The 21475-nt window shown below is 36.5% G+C and overlaps 2 protein-coding genes across 2 annotated transcripts in view; one reads left to right on the forward strand and one right to left on the reverse strand.

The window, feature by feature from the left end:
* Nucleotides 1–21475, forward strand: part of IL1RAPL1 (interleukin 1 receptor accessory protein like 1) — a 1610170-nt gene that overhangs the window by 137158 nt on the left and 1451537 nt on the right. The window lies entirely within an intron of this gene.
* LOC138144288 (small ribosomal subunit protein uS15-like) lies at nt 19572–20981 on the reverse strand. The gene has a single exon (XM_069065615.1). The coding sequence runs from the start codon at nt 20066–20068 to the stop codon at nt 19709–19711; it is 360 nt and encodes a 119-aa protein (XP_068921716.1). The 5' UTR covers nt 20069–20981; the 3' UTR covers nt 19572–19708.

The raw sequence follows: 21475 nt of genomic DNA on the forward strand, positions 1-21475 counted from the left end.
CTCTCTCTCTCTCTCTCTCTCTCTCTCTCTCTCTCTCTCTCTCTCTCGATATGAAAGCAATAGCTAGGATTAATTGAAAATCTAGATCACTAGTTCTCAGAGAGACAAGGGTCTGTTCCGTTCAATACAAAGCTTTCTCTATGTAGACAATAGCTATAGGTTCTCAGTGAGATTTGGGTTTTAAACTCATGGAGCTTATAGTTGTTAACCTCATGTATTGACATTTCTAGGCTGATTTTTTTTTCCTTATCCCTTAAGTCCACACTATTCCCTAGTCAGGAAATGTATAGTCAGAAAAATGTGCTCTAATATTAATATATTTTTGTCCTAGATCTGCAATTTCATTAGTATTGACAAAATACCATTGAGGATACTCCTTCTATCAATGACAATAGACTTCTGTTTAGAAAGTTAGAGTCTTGGGGCAGCCAGGTAGCACAGCGAGGAAGAGCACCGGCCCCAGTGTTAGTATGACTTGGGTATCAATTCCAGGCTCAGACACTTAGCATCCACCCAGAAACACCTGGCCGTGTAACCTTGAGCAAGTTGCTTAACCCCAATTGCTTAGGGGCGGCCAGGTTGCTCAGTGAGTAAGAGCACCAGCCCCAGTGTCAGGATGACCTGGGGATCGAATCCAGGCTCAGATACTTAGCACCACACCCAGAAATAACTGGCCATGTAACCTTGAGCAAGTTACTTAACCCCAATTGCTTAAAAAAAAATTTAGAGTCTTAGGGTGATGTTTAGGACATTAAGAGTTTAAGTAATTTGCCCAGGGTTACCTAACAAGTATGTGTCATAGGCAAGACTGGAAAGTATTTCTTGGTGACTGCAAGAACAGTACTCTAATTATTCTTAAGCTTTCTCTAAATAATATATTAAATCAAATATTATTAGCTATATAAGTCTGTTGAATAAAAGAAATATGATTCCACAAATATGTTATTTTTGACATTTTCAAATTTTTATTGTCTCCATTTACTTGAAAAATAAAAAATATATTTTATAGTTTATATTTCTCAAAAGAACTAAGTTATCAAAGCATTTATGGTTATAAAAGAGTGAATAATGATTTTTTTCCAGTCAGCAAATTTTGTTGTTATTGTTTATCCATTCAGTCATGTACAACTGTATGTGATCCTATGGAATTTGTTCATGGGGTATTCTTGGCAAAGATAATGGAGTACTGTGACATTTCCTTATCCAGTAAACAAATAAATGTAATTAAATATAGGGAAGGGATCTTCAGTAATCTAGCTATCAGTTCTGTCATCAATATGCATATGGAGGAAATGCATTGTCTTGGAGTAGAAAGAACATGGAATGGAAAGAACATTGTATTGGAGTTTAAAGATCTGTATTTTCATCCTGACTTGGTTCTTAAATCTCTTTGTGGCTTTGAACAATTCACATGCCTTCTTGAAGTCTCAGTTTCCTAATCTCTGAGAAAGAAACTTCAAGTTTGAAGGGCCATGAGAGTCTATCTAGATCAACTCATATCTGGTGTAATGCCTACTACAACATCCCTGAAAAGCAATCATGAAGTCCAGTGATCTCCAAATGTGTTTGGTTGCATACTTCTATTTTTTTTTTTAAATCAGTCTGTCCAGAAGGAGAAATAAAATATAGCAAACTATTTATGAACACAATAAAGCAGACGGTCTCCTCCACTGTTGTAAGGGCTATTTGTTGTACTCAGATAGGAAAAAAAAACAACCCTACACTTTTGTCTAAATTGCTCATACCGATGTATTAGATAAAATAGACTTTACGAATTATAAAAATATTTGGTCTGTCTGTCAATAATCATTTATTGACCACAATGTACCAGCCACTATGCTAAGTGCTAGAGATAAAAAGACAAGTAAGAAATAATTCCAGTCCTAAAGTCATTCATAGTCTAATGGTGGACACAGTATAAAAACTAACATGTACAAACAGGCTACCTAGAGGATAAATAGAAACTATCGAGAGACAAAAGGTGCTAGAATCATGGGAGACGGGAAAGGTTTCCTGTAGAAGATGGGATTTGATTTTATTTTATTTTCACAAGCTTCAACCTATATTTATTTTTTTTCTTTTACTAGGGCAACCAGAAGACATGTTACAAAAAATAAAACATTAAATCAAGCAGAATAGATACCTAATTGCCACATAGAGGTGCTCTCACTCAAAAGTCATACACCATCAGTGGAAAAGGTGACACACATGGACAGGAGTAGAGAACCCACATGCCAAGGGAACATACATGAGGTATACACAAAAAAATATGTATGGCGAGAGAACATATGTGGTCAGCAAAATTCATGCCTCCAATGCTTCCTCCAGTTGGGCCATTGGGCTGATCTCTGCTGGGCATCTCTGCAGAGGCTTCAGGGTTCTCTGGCGCTCTCTACTGCTGTTCAGGTAGGATTCAGCTTGTTTTCTGAGCTACTTCTATAGCTGTTAGGGTCTGAACTCTGAATTACTCTTTGCTAAGACATTTCAGTTCTTTGGAACATCAAGTAACCACATCCAGTTCTAGTTCTTTCAATTCCAAATCTTGTTTCATTGATGCATTCCAAATGTCTTTTAACTCCTCCTTCCCCTATCCTTTTCAATATAGTTACTCCCTAGCTTCCATTCCACTTGTAGCACCTAAGGGCTCCAAATATCTTAGACTCATGAAGCCATCTTCAAATCTGCATATATCCATATTGAGATGAATCTTAAAAGTCACCTATAGAAATCAGGGTGGTTCCAGGGGCAAGGTCCAAGATTCTAGAGAAACAGAAGATGGGAATGATGGCTAGAGTAGAGGCAGCATGGTTTAGGACCCAGAAGAGGGAATTTTATCTGGTACGTGAAGGAGGCTGGGGAATCCAGGAGGTGGAGATGATAACTTGATGTCCAGGACATTTTTCTCATTCTTGTAACAAACCTAATAGTTGCATGACTTGTGTTTCCCCAGAACTACATCCCCCTGCTATTTTTTTTCCTTTGGTTACTTCCTGTTTCCTCTTCTCTTACCTGTCCCTTGTACAGCATAGCTTATGCCACAGAGTACTGCTAATTGGCTGTGTAATATTCTAAGTTGGCCTAATAGTTATAAAAACTAAATCTGTGTCCTAAGGAGCTGAAACCGTTACTAGCAATCAGGCTTCCTGAGCATTTGAATTAATCCCCACCCCCTCCCCAAGTCTGGTTACTCTAATTATTTGTCTCCACAGTTAGCATACTCAGCTGGTAGGCAAGATTCTGCCTAGGCTCTTTCGGAACCCAAACTGACAAAGTTCCCTACATCCTACAATGTGTATATATCTACTTATTTTAAAATATATACATGAACTACTGAAGTGATAATTGTGTATATTTTCACACTCACAAAATAAAGAGAAATTAAAAAGGACATGATAAAAGTAAAATAACATTTTATCCTGGAATTAATGGGGAGTCACTACAATTTACTGCCTAGGAATGATGTGGTCAGACCTGTGCTTTAGGGAAAGCACTTTAGCAGCTGTGTGGAGGATGAATTGCATAAGGGAAAGTTTTGAGTCAGGGTGATCATTTCAGAATAAATTACAATAAACCTGTCACAAGGTGAGGATGTCCTGAACTCGGGTCATGGTTGTGTGAGAAGAATGAATGAGAAAAACAAGAGAGATGAAAGGATTCAAACAACAAGATTTGTCAACTGATTGGATACATGGGGTAAGAGAGAATGAAGAGTCACAGATGAGGCTGAGGTTGTATATTCTGCACAGTAATATGGTAGTCTAGAATTGGAGTGCAGTTGAGGGGATGGAAGGAAACAATGTAATGGGATTTGCTATGTAGATCTCAACAAATCAGTTTATGTTCATCCTATGGGAGTCACACTCCTGCCCAAAATGCAGAGGGGTTAGGAAGGTTCTTACTCCATCAGTCACAGAGTCTGGCCTCTGAGGTGGCCTGCTTTTGCCATGACATGACCATGTGTGTGCTGGGGCTTGGGGAGAGAAGATAGGATTTTCCAAATAGCATCTTTGCAGTTGCTAGTGTGGCTGGCAAGTAGTTGTAGGTTACAACTTCCCAGAGGAGCTGACACAGTCCTCAGAAGCCAATATGTTGGGAGTTTGCACAATGGAAGGGAGAATGGGGAACATGGAGGTATGAGATTAGGTGTGGTTGGACTGGAGATCTGCCTTACAATTGGTTTTGGTTCAGAAAGTGGGAAGGTAGGTTTCTTCCCAGTTGATCACTCATCTCTTGGGATTAGACTGTGGACCCTTTGGGATTAGGACATTGTTTCTGGGGGGGCCCTAGACTCCATTTTGGAGATCATTGTTCTAATATGTTATTGAAATTTTCTAGAGAGGAGCAAATCACTATATATGTAGAAAGAGAAGGTTGGGCTAGATGACCTTCTACGGTCTTTTACAATTCTAAATATGGGATCTAGTGATATCATGAGATAAACTATGCCACTTCAGGATAAATGTTATTGTTATAATACTGATAATAATAGCTAGCATTTATACAGCACTTTAGGCTTTGCAAAGTACTTTATAGATAATTCACTTTATTTTTCCCACAACCTGGTAAGTAGTTACTAAGATTACTCCCATTTTACAGATAAGGAGACAGAGGCAAAGTGGTTAAGTGACATCCAAGGGTCACATAGTTATTAAGTATATGAGAAGGATTTGAACACAGGTGTAGAAGGTAGATAATATTAAAAAAAATATTTATAGGGAAAGATGGGGTGAAAAAAGGGTCTCTCTTCCAGTTTCCATCTATAATATTGACCTTTGGCCATGGGCAACGGAATTATTAATATTTTCTCAAGCCATATAGTGACCAGGACTTGAACTCTGGTTAATCAGATGATTTATTAACTTCCAGCAACCCATTTATACTAACCACTGCTGTATCTAAAAATAACCACCTTGTTTAAATGAAAAATTCTTTTTGCAAAAAAAAAAAAACCTCTTCCATTGTTTATATTTGAAAATATTCTGTATATGAAAATTACATAGGCATCCCTTGAAAAAATGGAAACCAGTGGAGCAAATGAAACAACAAGACCTTATTGTGCTCTTTGAACCCTCTATCTCAAGTTATAGGTCACCACCAAAGAGTGCCTACCTTACAGGCACGTTTCCCCAGGTCATCTTTTGGCTTCTATTTCATTTAATATTGCATCTTTATTACCTCTAATAAAAGTTATTTTCTATCCCTTGATTATATGGGAAGCTAGGTGGCATGGTAGATAAAGCACCGTGCCTAGAGTTCAATCCAGGAAGACCTGAGTTCAAATCCAGCCTCAGATGCTTACTAGCTTTATGACCTTGGGTAAGTCATTTAACGCTGGTTGCCTCATCTGTGGAATGAGCTAGAGAAGGAAATAGAAAACTAGTCAGTTACAGAGCAAATGAACCGAAACAAAAAAAAATGAGTTGGAGAATGAAATGACAAACCATTTCTGTATCTTTGCAAAGAAAATCCCAGATGGGGTCATGAAAAATGAGACATGACTAAAAATGACAAACAACTTCCTGATTCCATATCCTATTCTCTAGCCACCGTTTCACTCTAGGCACTAGGTACTAAACTGTAAGGGAATATTTCCTTATTTTGAATCATCAAATACTTAAATACAGATAGTATATTTACTATAAGTGTTTTTTTCTTCTTCTTCAACTTAAGCATTCCCAGCTGCTTCATCAGATCCTATAATGTCTTGAGTTTCCCATGATCCTAGCTACACTTCTCTGAGGTGTTCTCCATCTAACTGAAGATTAGATAATTTCTAAGGTCCTCTCTAGTCCTAAAATCAGTGCATGACATGAAAACATTTTCAAACATGAAAAATCAGGAAACATGTCTAAGGGACACCCTGTCCCATTTGTAGATAGAATAGAATATTTGAAATTTGTACCATCTCAGAAATCAGGTACATAAATGTGAATCATATGATAAGGAAATGAAACATTCTAAGAGGCTGAGGTAAGGAAGGTAGTGAATTGCAGGTATGAGAGACAACCAGTGTAAAGGCACTAAGGTAGAAGATGAATGACTCATCATGGATTATATGATGGGAAGTTACATATGATAAGTTTGGAAAGATAGGTAGTGGACATGTTGTGATGACATTTAACTGTAAACCAGAGTTCCTATTTAATTCCAGAATCTTTCAAAAGGGAGGAGCCAGAGTTTATTAAGCAGCAGGAAGGATTTGGCCAAATCTATGCTTTAGAAATATCACTTTCACCATTCTGTGGAGAAAGTATTGATGAGAGGAGAAATGTGAGATGAAGGAACCACTTAAGAACATTTTTCCAATAGCATTTTGTTTTTCAGTTGTTTCAGTCATGTCCCACTCATTGTGACCCCACTTGGGGTTTTCTTGGCAAAGATAATACAGCTTGCCCGGCTCATTATAGAGATGAGGACCTGAGGTAAATAGAGTTAAATGATTTGCCCAGGTTCACACAGCTAGTAAGGGTCGGAGGCTGGATTTGAACTCAGGTCTTCCTGACCACCGGCCTGGTGCTCTATCCACTGTACCACTTCCTTGCCCTTCCAGTATTATAGGGTAAAAGTAAAGGCCTCAATTTGGATGGTGACTGTGAGACGAGAAAAGGGCATAATGACGAGACGTGGTGGAAGCAGAATGATAAGATTTGGCAAATGACTGAATATAAATGAAGAAGAGTGAGGAGTCAAGGAGGAATCAAATATTGTAGACCTGAATGGCCGAAGGGATGGTTGTAACCTCAAAACAAAAATAAGATAGTTTAGAGGGAGAATTAGTTTCAGGGAAAATATGTTTATTATTTTGGACATGTTGAATTTGAGATGACTATCAAACACATAGAGCTCACAATTTCAAATAGGCATTCTGTAGGAACTGAGTTTAGGAGACACACTAGAAGCACTCTTTGTGATTCAAGAACTTGATCTACAGAGGTTCAGAGAACCTCACTGACTTCCTATTGCCTTAGTGAATTAAGTTCAAACTCCTTTTCCCATCATTAGAGACCCTTCACATTAGGGTACCACTTTACCTTTATGGAATCATTTTCTGCTTCCTGATCACTCTTAAACCCTCTCATCTCTGTGCCACACGTGTTATCTTTTTTTTTTTTTTTTGGAGGGGGGAAGGAAGGGCAATTGTGGTTAAGTAACTTGCCCAAGGTCACGTGGCTAGTTTTTGTGTTAAGTGTCTGAGGCTGGATTTGAACTCAGGTCCTCCTACTCCAGGGCCGGTGCTCTATTCACTGCACCACCTAGCCACCCCAACCACTACTGTTTTCTGATACCTTCTTTACCTCTTGAATTCTTGTGTATTCCTTAAAGTCCAACTGAAATACCATCTCCTTCAGGAAGTTTTCCTTGATCCCTCACACTGGATCCTTCATATCTGTTCTCTAAGACTTCACAAAAACACTTTGTTTTGCAATTTTCTAATAACCTTAGCCTATACATTCTTTTTAATAGACGTCTACATTTATGCTCCGTGCTCTCCAAAATTGTAAGTTCCCTAAAGGTGGGGAGTATATCCTATTAACCTTACATTTTCTGTAGGACCAGCAAAGTGCTTTGAATGCAGTAGGTATTTCACAAACACTTCATCTGATAAATGACAATGAATAAGTGAGAATTCCAGGTCACTTCCTTGTCAGATCAAACACTGAAATAAGACTTTAGTGGAGGAATCCAACATACAGTAAATGGAACAAATAATAATATTATGGGAAGCTTTTATATATTTTTCTTGAAGACCACTGCCATAGAGTTTTTGAATCACATATGTTCACTTGAAAATTGTTTTTAAAAAGAGAGAAACTATTGTCGAACATTTTTCACACAGGTGACCCAGTCATATCACTTACTTCTTGTTCAAATGTTTTGAAGTTCACATTGATTTGTCTTTTTCTATTCTCTGGAAAACTGATTCTGTGATTGGAATTGTAAGATTTCCTACTTGCTACAGAAAATAGGAGAACACAAGTGTGAGCATCATTAATAATGGCCTTCACAATGACTGCCTTTGTAGGAGAGAGAATTGATGTCATATTTGGCAACAGCACAGTTGACACTATTCTGCAACATTGCAACATATCCCGGTACAGGCTTAATAGGGTTTCCCCTTTCTAAATTGGACACAAAGCTTATAAGATATTTATGCCCAAGCCATGTTTTTATTCCTAACAGGAAATCAGAAAGAATGTTCCTGATATTTTTGTATTTTTTTACCTTTTAAAAAAAGTATGTGGAGCTTTATGAATGCAATATTATTTAGAATACATTCACATATATGTTGTGCATTCAGTTAAGTTAAACTTTTGATTTTTAGAAATTGATAAGATTATAAAAATTATGCTGCTGCAACATGTTTACTCTGTAGTTCATACAACATGTAGCTTAAGGGGAAATAGTCCCAAGTCTTGATGTAAACCCTGCTTTTGAATAGTGACAACAATGACAACTAAAATCCCAAAAAATCCCACCTTTTCCAGTGTTTCAAATTTCAAATTGGATGAATTTTAAATTTTCTTTTGCCAAATTGAATTGAGGTGGGTTTGATTGGATAGCAAATGTTTGGAATAGCAAGGCTGCCTTACAGAATGCAATAGCAGTTTCTGTGACTAAGAGGGGTTTTAAACTATCCATTTTAAGCTACACTTTGTGTATTTTTGTGCAAATATTTTTCACAATCTGATTCTTTCCTGATCATGGGGATTCCCAGGTTTACTTAGAGGACACTACATGTATCCCTCCAATCAATGTAAAATTATGCAAGATAGGGAGTAAGAAATGGTGAGAAAATACATTTTTAAAAAGTAAATCTTCAATACCTTTGGTTTCATGTACCCCTTCCATCCTCTGGTTGAATGGTTACCCAAATACACTTTTTAAAAAATGCTATTACTTTCCTGCAGTGAGCCTAACATGGTGGCATTTCACTTGTTTTGCCTCTGAAAGAACCTTCCTCAGCTCTGATCATTATAATCTGACTCATGTTACCCAGGAAACCAGAGAACCTCTTGCCTCGCATCAGTACATGTTTTCTCACTTTTTATATATTCGCTCTTCACTGGTCTGTTTTGTTTGTATTCTGTTAAAACCAGTCAACAACTTCCTTACTTTTATATTTAAGGTTGAGCTTGTGGACAGTTTTGAGCACATTTTCTTTATTTTAAAATATATTGGCTAGTTTTCTTTATTTCATAAATTAAGCCATTCATTCACTCTTTCCCTCCCTTCCCCCACCCTCACCACATATTTGACTTACTAGAGCAAGCTTGCTCTCTTAGGCATGAGGTGGGTTTTCACCCCACAGTGTGACACACTAACATAGAAATGTTGAGATTTCACAGGTCAGCATAGAGGTGATGTTAACTGGGAAGCTTTTAGCAGATTCATTGGACTCTGAAGAAATCATCATGCTGTGATGTCACACAGGGTCTCAGTGTTAATTCCCCCAGATGCAGTTCCTGACTGGCAGCTCCTCATGCCCTACTTTCTTCATTTTTTTGTGGCCTGCTCCTATTATCAATTACCACTTCCCCTAATTCCATACAGGTCACATTTCATCCAGATTCCCTGCAGAGCTTCTATCCCATTGGCATGGCACCCAGGCCTTAAGTTTACTCTTTCTTTGGGTGGGTGGGAGGATAGAGATCTCTTGGTGAGGAAATTACCTTCACCAATACAGAGGTGCCTTAGGGCACTGTGAGAGAAAGTGGCTTACACAGCAATCCATAGCTAGGATGCATTAGAGTCAAGACTGAAACTCAAATCTTTCTGATTTTGAAGTTAGTTTTCTATCCATTGAAGTTTATTGCCTCTCACATTGTACATAGTAGGTGCTTAATATTCGTTGTGTTAAACTTTTTTAAAATGAATAGAACTGTGCAGATTTCTACTTCTCCCCTTTCTATCTCTTAAGCAAACACAGAAACAATGCACATATGTGAGGATAGATAGATAGATAGATAGATAGATAGATAGATAGATAGATAGATAGATAGATAGATAGATAGATAGATGTATTCAAATTACCTTTTTATCCTTCTACTAGTAATAGGGATAAAAGTTTGGAATTGTGAAGACTTGTGTTAAAATTCTGCCTCTGCCTCTTACTTGCTATGTGATACTAGGAATATCCTTTCACCCCTTTTGCTCATCAATTACCTAATTATTGACTTGACAACTACTACCTAATATGACTGCTATATTCTTTGTGGAGAGAGTTTACTTACCAGGAGCTTCCAGCCTGAGGAAATCACAGATCTTTTGCCCATTCTCACAATTATAGGAAGGTTCAACCCTCATTTAAAATTTTAAAAAGGGAAGAAAATACAGTTCCAAGAAAGATTTAAAATTTTACATATGTCTAGTGTTTATTGAAGTGCAATAGAAGCAAGGAGGAAATTAACAACTAAAGTAAAATTTCAGTGTTCATGCATATTATTTCCATTGAACATATACATCACACAGCCTTACATGCTCTTTTTTGAAATAAGGTGTCTTCTATCCATGTATCAATGTGATTCAAGACTCCATAGGAAATTCATAGAAATAACTGTGTCCAATGACTTTCTGATAATAAATATTATATGCTGTCAAAGTTATTTCCTAGTATGATGGAGGAGACCTAATGCAGAATCCATGTGCGAGAGGGATTCTCTCAGGATGGGGAGGCTCTCCAGATGTTCCCGTTTGTAGATGACATTGTGCTGATTATATCAAGCCCTACAACATTCCAGAGACTCCTGGAAGAGTTATGAAATCACTCAAAATAGTTTGGCCCATCCACCCACATTCCAAAGACAAATGGACAAAGGTGTTTTTGTTTGTTTGTTTGTCCAGATTTCAACATACATTTGGATAGATACTCTATAGAGCAGGGATACTAAAACTTTTTGTGTGTATGATGGACTCTTTTGGCAGTCTAGTGAAGTCCATAATTCCTTTCTCTGAAAAAAAAAGTTGTTAAAAACACAAAATAAAATACAGTGGACTACAAAGGAAACCAATTATTTTTAAAGGAAACGTTTACCAAAATATATGTACATACATACATATGTATACATAGATACATAGATATCTATATTAACTATTTGGAAGTATGTGCATATGAATATGGATGTAGGTGAAGATATACATAACTACAAGCTAGATCTATGTATTTAAGATATATATATATATATATATATATATAAAAGAGGTAGCTAGATATAGATATAGATATAGCCATAGATATAGATATAGACTTCACAAACCCTAGGTTAAGAATCCCTGCTACAGAGCTTTTCCATTAGTCTGTATATCTGATCCACATGATATGAAGACAAGGCTCTGGGCCTAGAGTTGAATGGGAGGAGAAGAGTGAGTAGAAGTGCTTTTGGAAAATTGAAAAGCTCTTTTACTGATTCCAAGCTGAAAACAAGGGGTTATCTTTTTGGTAATAATGTTTTATTGGTATTGCTATATATCAGCAAGATATGATTCACCACTCCCACCAAAGAATTTAAAATATTTATTCAATGAGAGGGCAATGTAGAATAGGCATAAAAAACAAAGAACCAAAGGAGTTAAGGAATTGTATGACAGGAAGAGAAGATGGGTTGGCCATCTTGTGCCAAGAGGGAGGAATGACAGGCAGACAGTTAGCACTCCACTTGTGTAAAACTCATCTCAAAGGCTGGGTGGAATTTTGGTGAGAATTTGGACAGGACTCCCACAGGATCAGCAGGCATGGATGGGTTAAGCACTTTGAAGTCTTACATAAGTTGGCTTTATCCACTGAGGCCTTCTCAGAAGTGGTATTCCAATTCTGCTTTACTGAGCTACAACTGAGCTTTAGTATCTTGGTTCTTGTCTCCAGAGCCAGCCATTTTCTAGATGCTAGCCCACTCTCATTTTATTTATTTATTTATTTTTTTGGAGAGGGGAAGGCAGGGTAATTTGGGTGAAGTGACTTGTGCAAGGTCATACGGCTAGTAAGTGTTAAGTGTTTCAGGATGGATTTGAACTCAGGTATTCCTGAATCCAGAGCAGGTGCTCTATTCACTGTGCCACCTAGCCGCCCTAATTTTTTTTTTTGTTTTGTTTTTTTCCCCACTCTCATTTTAAGGACAAAATCCTAGAGTTTTTGTGTTTATCAGGTGACCCTTCTTTTTGATAAATAAATAGATAGAAGGAAGTCTTTTTTTTTCCCACCTCTATACCCATATATAAACTCTAAATGGATTTCAAAAAACAAGCAAACACACAAAATTCTGATTTAATAAATAGTCAAATGTTAAGTTAAAGCGCATTTGTGATGGTACAGATCTACCCCAAGTAGATGTTCCCCTTCCACATACTTCATTAACCCAGGGGTGTACAATGGTTTATCTCTTCTATTTGTAGGCTTTGGATCCACCGACTGCAGGACTTTTTGAAAGTGAAATCTGTCTAAGACTAAAGTAATTTTTACTAGTGCCTTCCATGTATTTGCCACCTACATTTCTCTATATGTACAGATTCTGACTGCCTCATTGCACCACTTCTTACTACCTTCCTTTCCTGGACTTTTAAGAGCTGTCTCTTCCTGTGTCTGCTGGTTTCCTAAATGCCACCAGTACCCAGGGATAAGCAAAGTGACTTGCATATAGTAGGAGCTTGGTAGAAACACATTGAAAAAGGAAACCTACATTTTGTACCTAGACAAACATGAACTTTTATGGTTGTGCTTCTTGATACATGCATGGTTTCAGTTCTAGCAGTTTTATAAAAAAGGTATAAGTTTTATCATAACAACATTCAATTTGTGCTAATTATGCTTATTATCTCACTTAAGTCCTACTCTCTTGGTCACGAGGCGATTTGCACTTTCAAAAGCTGCATCTGCTAAGTACAAACAAACTACAGCAAGCTGGAAAGGTTTGGGGTAAGGGCTCAGTGATGAATTATGTATGCCTGATGCACAGCTAACTAAGTTGGGACAGGCTCATCACCAAAGAGATGGCCCCCGAGGTACTCCCCCTCCAGTACAGGCAAAGAGGGTGTTAAGGAATTCACTAAGATCTACTAAGTCAAAATAGGAGTGGGAGGGTTACCATCTGTAATAGCAGAGGGAGAGGAATACCCATTTCAATGAAACTGCAGCTTGGGAGGGAAACTGGACATATAGTTTGATCAATATAGAGAACACTCAGATTTGGAAATTATTTCTATCAATGTAATTCATCATTTCCCTGCAACTTCTAGTGTTGGAGAGGTTCTTAGAATACTGGGAGGTCAATGACTTGCCCAGGGTCAGGTCAGATTTGAAGTTAGTTCTTCCTGGCTTTTGGGTCAGCTATCTTTCCAGTATACCATGATGTGTCTAAAATATTGAAATACATTTAAACATAATTTTCATATTTATTGTGCAAAGTGGTATATAACCAGGATTGTGCTGGTAAACATTTAACAACCATCTCTTTGGGGAAAAAAGTCATTTTTTTAGGTTTTATCTGTAGTAATATAACAGATCACTTCATTATTTTGTTAAGTCTAAAGTTCAGGGTTTCTTAAACTGTGTGTCACGACCCCATATGGAGTCATGAAAAATTTGATAACAGTAAAATGTTTCTGAATGCACAATGGATAAAAATTAATTAACAATCAAACTCAAAATGAATTTGAAGTGTTTCTGACAGAGCTTACCAGTGTTACATCACACAACTTCACTGTAACCTTGGTTCTGAACACAAACCATGTACATGTTACACTTTGCATGCTCTAAGGCCATGCAACACCAACTAACCAAGCCAAAATGGTAAAAGGGGTAAGTGGAAAAAAGTTTAAGAAACCCTGGTCTAAATAGTCAATGAAACAATAAATTAAGTCTTTATTTATAGCATTTGCTTAATTTCAAAGTATCCAGATTCATGATAAAAATTTAACAATTAGCTCTGTTTGGAACTGTCTCCAGCACACTCTTTCGTATTACATATTCATATTAATAACTCTAGCCCCTATAACTATCCCTTAATTTCTTTTTTCCTCACAAAATCCAGACACACACATCAGCATTTGGTTTATGCAGTTAATGAGTCAAAAAAGATCAATTCTGAGATAAAAATTATAAGGCAGTGGCAACCATGAGACTCTTTTTATTTTTAAATCGTAGATGTAAGACTCACTACTGAAAATATCTTCAGCCCATCCCTCAATGTGGGCTGTATTTGATCAGCTTCCATCATATGCGAATGTGTTTATGGCTTTTTAATGGATTAGGGCAGAGTGATAAGAGTTTGAAAACAACTTTTTCTTGCTTTACTTACATTTTTTGGAAAAGACTGCAAACGTGATTTTCAACAAATTTTTGATATGTATTACTGTACAAAAATAAGATACGTTCTAGTAACTCCTCTGCATAATATTGTATAAATATTTAGCAGTGAAGCATACATGAAAAATATTACTGATCTGATGTGGAATCACCAGTGTTTTGAGTTGAGCTGTTGCTGTTTTGCAGCCCTATGTCACTGTAATTTTAATAGCATCTAATATGTGCATTACCATGTTATAAAAACATGTTCCTCCCTCTACCTCAAAGGAAAAAATAAGTGTAGATGGAATAGATTATATAAAGCATATATTAAGTTTGGAGTTTAGAGAAGACATCTTTAGGATTGTGATTCATAAATTTAGAGGGCTTAAGGGAACATGAGATAAAACTTAAGGAGCATGATCAGACCTTTTACCCTAAGGGGGAAAATTTAGAGGATGACAATAATCTTATCCTTCCATGGAAGTCATACCTTGCCACCCTACCACCTACCTCGCTCCTTCTTTGTCTCCAGTAGCAACCAATCTAGAAGTGTTAAAACCACGCAGTGGTTTCTTACTGATGGTACCCTTACCTTGTACCCTTGTGCCATATGCAAAAAAGTCTTCATTATAGCTTTGAGTGGCATCATACAAAAAAAAATATTTTATATTGCTGAACATGGTTCTATACATTGATTATAATTATGTTGTAGCTAAATTATACAAATTGATATCAGCAGCAATGAAAACACAATCTACTTTTCTTTTCCCTACTATTCCTCTCTCTCATATATACACATATGTATATACACATATATGTCTATGTACATTGAAAATAGACTGCATGTATGTATATGTGTATATACATACATGCATATACATGTATACATATAAATATGTGCATATCTATGTACATACCTATATCTATATGCCTTACTTATTTATACACAGTAGCTATCTAGAGCATATCACCTTTCTGCCTCCATCCAAATGCTTGTGTTGTTTCCTCCCTCCTTTTTATCCAAATCCAATTTAGGCTTATAATAGTTTATGTTATATTTCTTTCACGACGTCATAGAAACCTTATTTGGCCACTCTAGGCTACTATGCTCTCTCCCTCCTTATATTGAACTCATAATGCTTTGATATTCAAAAAATTTGAGAGACATAGTTTCTGGGTGATTAATCATTTTATTAATAAAAGAGTCAGTGACACTCACATGCCAAACACCTTTCTGGAACCCACTCAGAGTTTACATGCCCTTGGAAGAGTGGGTATTCCAGAAGGTGGCATCGACTTTGATTGTTTAATAGTTAATGAGGGAAAATGAATATTATAATGAGAGGTGGATCTATTCTAATGAGGGGCTACAGGAAGTGATTTTGAGCACTCAGTCTTGGTCAAAGAGACATCAATATCCATATCACCCATCTGACAAAAACGAGAATCCACATTTTCTCAGACCTTTCTGAGTAAACACAATGAGCAGGAATTTACCCATTCACCTAAAATTAGAGTTTCTTTACTGTCTTTGGTTAGGTCTTAGCCTTCCTGACTGGGTAAGTTTTGCCTAAGATTTCTTGTGATTTCTGGATGAGGAAGTATAAAAAAAAGGAAAAACCTTGGTCCTAATTCAATAATCAGTTATTAAATACAAGAAAGAAATAATCATGTCTCTCAGTGCTCATCTCTACCATTCATTTCACACTAAATGAAATACTACCTTGGGATGGCTATTGTATTATTCTCTTATATTCTTATTTGTCTCTTGGAAATTAGAAGTTCTCTTAGTCTGTTTTGTGTCTTTTCAGCCCAGCCACTACAAGCTCCCTGATGGCAATGACTTTGTGTCCTTCCTTGTTTTCTCCACAATACCTAGCATGGTATTGTACATGCACATGGTGCTCAACAAATGCATAAAATAAATAAAATTCCAAGTGTCAGCATATTATGATTACTCATTAGATTATTTTTTTAAATAAAATACCCTGTGTCCTCACACTGAGACTCTCTACTCAATGGTAAAAAGAATATGTTTGGGGATGGAATAATAAACTGATGCATATGGGTGTGGGTGGTGTTTCTTAAAAGCAAAACACAATTGGCCCAACCAAAGATTTTAGACAAATACATTTTCTTTGAACTGGATCTTTTCTACTGTAGTGAAAGGAGAATTTCAGCCAACAGAGTTAATTAATGCCAAATGAAGACAGCCTGAACAGGTGGTTGGTTCAGGCTCTCTCCCCTCTGTTTGCCTATACATCATGAATGGAGAGTGGCTTGAGTGAGTTTTGCCTTACTGACAGCTGTCAACTGTTAATGGGCCATATGTAATGATGGATAAAGTTGCTGTCAGTTATCAGTGAACCATATGTAAATGATGAATAAAATGACAGACTGACGAATGCTCAGAAGCCAACAAAAGCCCTTGACTACCGGCCTGGGTGTCAGCATCTTAGGTTGATTTTCAAGAATAATATAAAGGACAACTCATTTTAAATAGGCTTTCCACATTTAGACAGAATCTCTACACCTGAGGTCTACTTATCTCTCATAACCTTGATTCCAAAAACAAGTATAGACATTAAAACAATATCTTACCTTTAATAACTTTCTTTAAGAATCATTCAAACCCATATGATCTACCTACATTAATTTACTTATTCAATGCCATACCAATTAAACTACCAAAAATTATTTATAGACCTAGAAAAAATAATAACAAAATTAATCTGGAAGAACAAAATATCCATAATATCAAGGGAATGAATGAAAAGAAAATGCTAGGGAAGGTGGCCTAGCCATACCAGATCTTGAATTGTATTATAAGCAGCAATCATTCAACAACAAAACTATTGTTACTAGCTAAGAAATAGAGTGGTGGATCAGTGGATTAGGTTAGTTATAGGAGACACAGTAGACAATGACTATAGTAAAGACTCCAGCATCTGGGATAAGAACTCACTATTTGACAAAACTTCTGGGAAAATTGGAAAAAAAATATGGCAGAAACAGGGCAAAGACCAAAATAAAGTCAAGATAGGTTGATAATTTAGATATAAAGGCTGATACTATAAGCAAATTAGGAGAGCGATGAACAGTTTATCTGTCAGATTTATGGAGAACAGAGGAATTTATGACCAAACAAGAGATAGAGAACATTATGAAATGCAAAATGGATAATTCTTATTACATTAAATTGAAAAGTTATTGCACAAAGAAAGCCAATGCAATCAAGATTAGTAGGGAAGCATAAAATGGGAAAAGAACTTTTATAACCAGTGTCTCTGATAAAGGCCTCTTTTCTAAAATATTTAGAAAACTGAGTCAAATTTACAAGAGTAAAAGTCATTTCCCAATTGATAAATTCTCAAAGGATATGAACAGGCAGTTTTTAGAGGAAGAAATTAAACCTATCTATACTCATATGAAAAACAGTTTTAAATCACTATTGATTAGAGAAATGCAAATTAAAACAACTCTGAGGTACCACATCACACCTATCAAATTGGCTAACATGACAAAGCAGAAATGTGATAAGTGTTGGAGAAGATGTGGGAAAATTGGGTCACTAATTCGTTGTTAGTGGAGTTGAGAACTGATCCAACCATTCTGGAGAGCCATTTGGAACTATACCCAAATGACTGTAAAACTCTGCATACCCTTTGACCCAGCAATATCCCTAGTAGGGCTATATCCTAAAGAGATCATAACAATGGGAAAAGGACACATATGTACAAAAATATTTATAGCAGCTCTTTTTGTGAGAGCCAAAATTGAAAATTGAGGGGATTCCCATCAGTTGGGGAGTGACTGAACAAGTTGTGGCATGTAAATGTAATGGAATACTATTGTGCTTGATGATGAGCAGTCAGACTTCAGAAATACCAGAAAGGCTTATATGAACTGATGCTGAATGAAATGACCAGAAGTACAAAGTAACAGCCACATTGTGTTTTGACTGACTTTGATAGACTTAGCTCTTCTCAGAAATGCAAGGACCTAAAATAAGTTCAAAAGACGCATAATGGAAAACACCGTCCATATCCAGAGAAAGAAATATGGAGTCTGAATTCAGATTAAAGTATGCTATTTTCTCTCTTTTTGTTTTGTTTTTCTTTCTCATCGTTCCTCCCATTAAAATTCTTCTATACAACATGACTAATGTGAAAATATATTTAATAAGAATGAATATGTAGAACCTATATCAGACTTCATGCTGTCTTGGAGAGGGGGTAGAGTAGGGAGGTGGAGAAAATTTAAAACTTATGGAACTGAATGTTGAAAACTAAAAACAAATTAATTTATTAATACAAAAGAATTATCACAACCCAATGCAAACCTATTTCACACACATCATCTCTCCATCTATTCTCAAAAGGAGGTTCCTTGAGATGTGGGTGTGAGTTAGTTTACATGAAAAAATAGGGCTTAGCGTGAAAGCCAGCATAAGATTAGCACATATACACATGGTCCCCTATAAAATCCACATTAAACATTCCTACAGCATAACCAGAAATGGTTGTTAGGCAAGGATCACATAGTTCATTCCTTCAAACATATTTTTTCTTACATTTTGACTGGATATGTGATTTTATCAGTACAGAAAGTTCTCATTGATGTTCTTCCTCTATGAAGGCAGTTTGGTAATTTCTCTGCAATTACAGTGTGAGAAAGCTGTGGGACAGGAAGTAAGAGGGAGATTATTAAGAAGTTAAGTGATTTGCCAAGGGCTACAAAGCTTAAGTGTGTCAGAGGTAGGACTTGAAGCCAAATCTTCCTGAAATCAAGACTTTTTTCCCCATCCACTACAGTGCGTTGCCTCCTTCATGATACATTAAAAATTTATTATTATTTAATTTTTACATTTAATTCATACATTAAGCTTTTACATAATAATCTTCCTGATACATATACAAATAATATTTCCTCTATTTTATTTAATATGTTGTTTTTCTCATTTGTTAAAAGAAAAAAAGAGGATTTGCCCTTTATCTTCGATACTATTAAATTAATATTGACCAATATAGTTGGCCAGAAATTTTTTTTTGCTTCAAAATGTTAGTTTCACTGTTGTAATCATTGCATTATGGTTCTTTTGTATTTGAATTTTCCACTGTGCATCATATTTTTCTTCCCATTTTTATCTAGATTCTTACTCTTCCCTATTCCCTACAGTGCTGTGAATTTTTTTTTTTATAAATACAGATAGTTTCCTCATGTCAATAACCTCCTTGGAATATATTAATAGTCAAACGGTATAAATGATCGAGGAACTTCTATCTCAGCATAGTTTTTTTTTTTCAGTTAGATGTGACTTTATTACTTGAGTACATAAACCAAAATTTATGCAACCAGAGCAGAGGCTGTGGAAGATTCATATTTCCAATTAGGTGGGAGCACTCTCTTGGTCTTGTAGCACCTAGCCAGTCAGTGATTTCGGCTCTCATTCAGAATCAGACGGAATTTAGAGTCCTTATCCTTTCTGTTTCTCTCAAGATGCTTTGGAACAGCAACAGCTTTCTTGATCAAGTGATAAAGATCTTCAGGCAGATCAGGGGCAAGTCCCTTGGACTTCAGAATTCTCAAAATTTTGTTGCCAGTTACAAAGCGTACTTGTGCAACACCATGAGAATCCCTCAGGATCACACCCATTTGGGAGGTCATCAGGCCCTTCTTGGCGAGTCTGTAGATCTGCTCCTTCACGTCGTCCGAGGTGGGCTTCAGCCACGTGGGCACGCTGCGGCGGTACAGCAGAGCCAACTGGGACAGGCCCTTCTCCGAGAGCATGCATGCGACCCATGATGGCGACGAGCAGGCAGCAAAAGAGAGAGGGACGCAGGAAGCGAGGCAGGATATCGCTGAATCTCAACTTAGATTTTTAAAAGATATCTAATAGGATTTCATTAATTAAAAGATAAAACATATACTTACATGAAAATAATCTTTTATAGAGTATGGATTGAGCCACATGGCCATTGCAATGCCTTATAAAATTTCCCTAGTCAGAAATTGAAGACTTTCCATAATCTATAGCCAATATAGAAAATGAGGGACTCAGAGTATATGATCTTCAAAGTTACTTCTACCTTTGATAATCTATGAATCTGAAAGCTTTCCACCTTGCCTTTGCAGCTTCTCATCAACTACAGTGAAAAAAAAAAACAACAACAAAAATCCTCTCCTCTAAACAGACTTTTCCGTCCAATGGAGTCTAAACAAATCTTACCAATTATTGCCTCCACGCATTTGCTTTTGCTATATGTCTCATTTAATATGTATTCTTTTTTCCCACATATGTAAAGTTTATTTATCCTTCAACAATACTGCAGGTGAATATATTGTAATTTGTTTATTTTATAATGATGAAAGATGAATATCCACCCTCATTACCCTTAATCAATCAGTTGTGCAGCCCTTTTGAATCTACTTCCAGCATCCCTCCTCTTCTTAACATTTACTTGGACACTATCTGAGTTTGGTTACTTCTCCCCTGCAGTGTTTTAATAGTCTCTAAATTTTCTTCCTGTCCTCCATCATCCACTCTGTAATCCATCTTCCACATGGCTAAAAAAAGTAAACTTCCTAAGGCAAAGATCTAACCATGTTGTTCCTCTTTTGTAAAGTTTGTAATGGCTTCTAGTAGTGTCTAGGATAAAATGCAATTTTGTAACCTCACCATAAAACACTTCTAACAATTTAACTCTGGCTTCACATTGCTGTTATTCACAACCTTCACATTTCACATGGACTAGACAACTGGGGATTCCCCAAGTAAATATTCCATTTCTTCACTAGGTACATTCACATAATGTTGTCCCTCATCCTTTTAATGTGTTGCCTCCTTATCTCTGCCTCTTAGAATCCTTTTGTTTCCTTATTGTTTGACTTCCATACAACTCCTCTGTGAGGCCTTCCCAGATCCTTGCAATTGACTCTTTTAGTTATGTTTTCTTTATCAACACATAGTAATAATTAATAACAATCACCATCTATAAAATGAAAATAGTTAACATCTACATAGACCTTTAAGTTTAAAAGCACTTACTTTTAATATTTTTTTTAAATTTGAGTTCCAATTCCTCTCCTTTCTTCCACTCCTTCACCCAGCCATAAAAAAGGCTAGAAATATGATACCCATTATATATAAGAAGTCATGTAAAACATTCCCACATTAGCTGGCTACAAAGCACTTTA

The sequence above is a fragment of the Petaurus breviceps genome, unplaced genomic scaffold (assembly GCF_028583685.1).
Source record: "Petaurus breviceps papuanus isolate PSGF00001 unplaced genomic scaffold, PetGlider_PUasm1.0 90696, whole genome shotgun sequence".
Classification (NCBI taxonomy): Eukaryota; Metazoa; Chordata; class Mammalia; order Diprotodontia; family Petauridae; genus Petaurus; species Petaurus breviceps.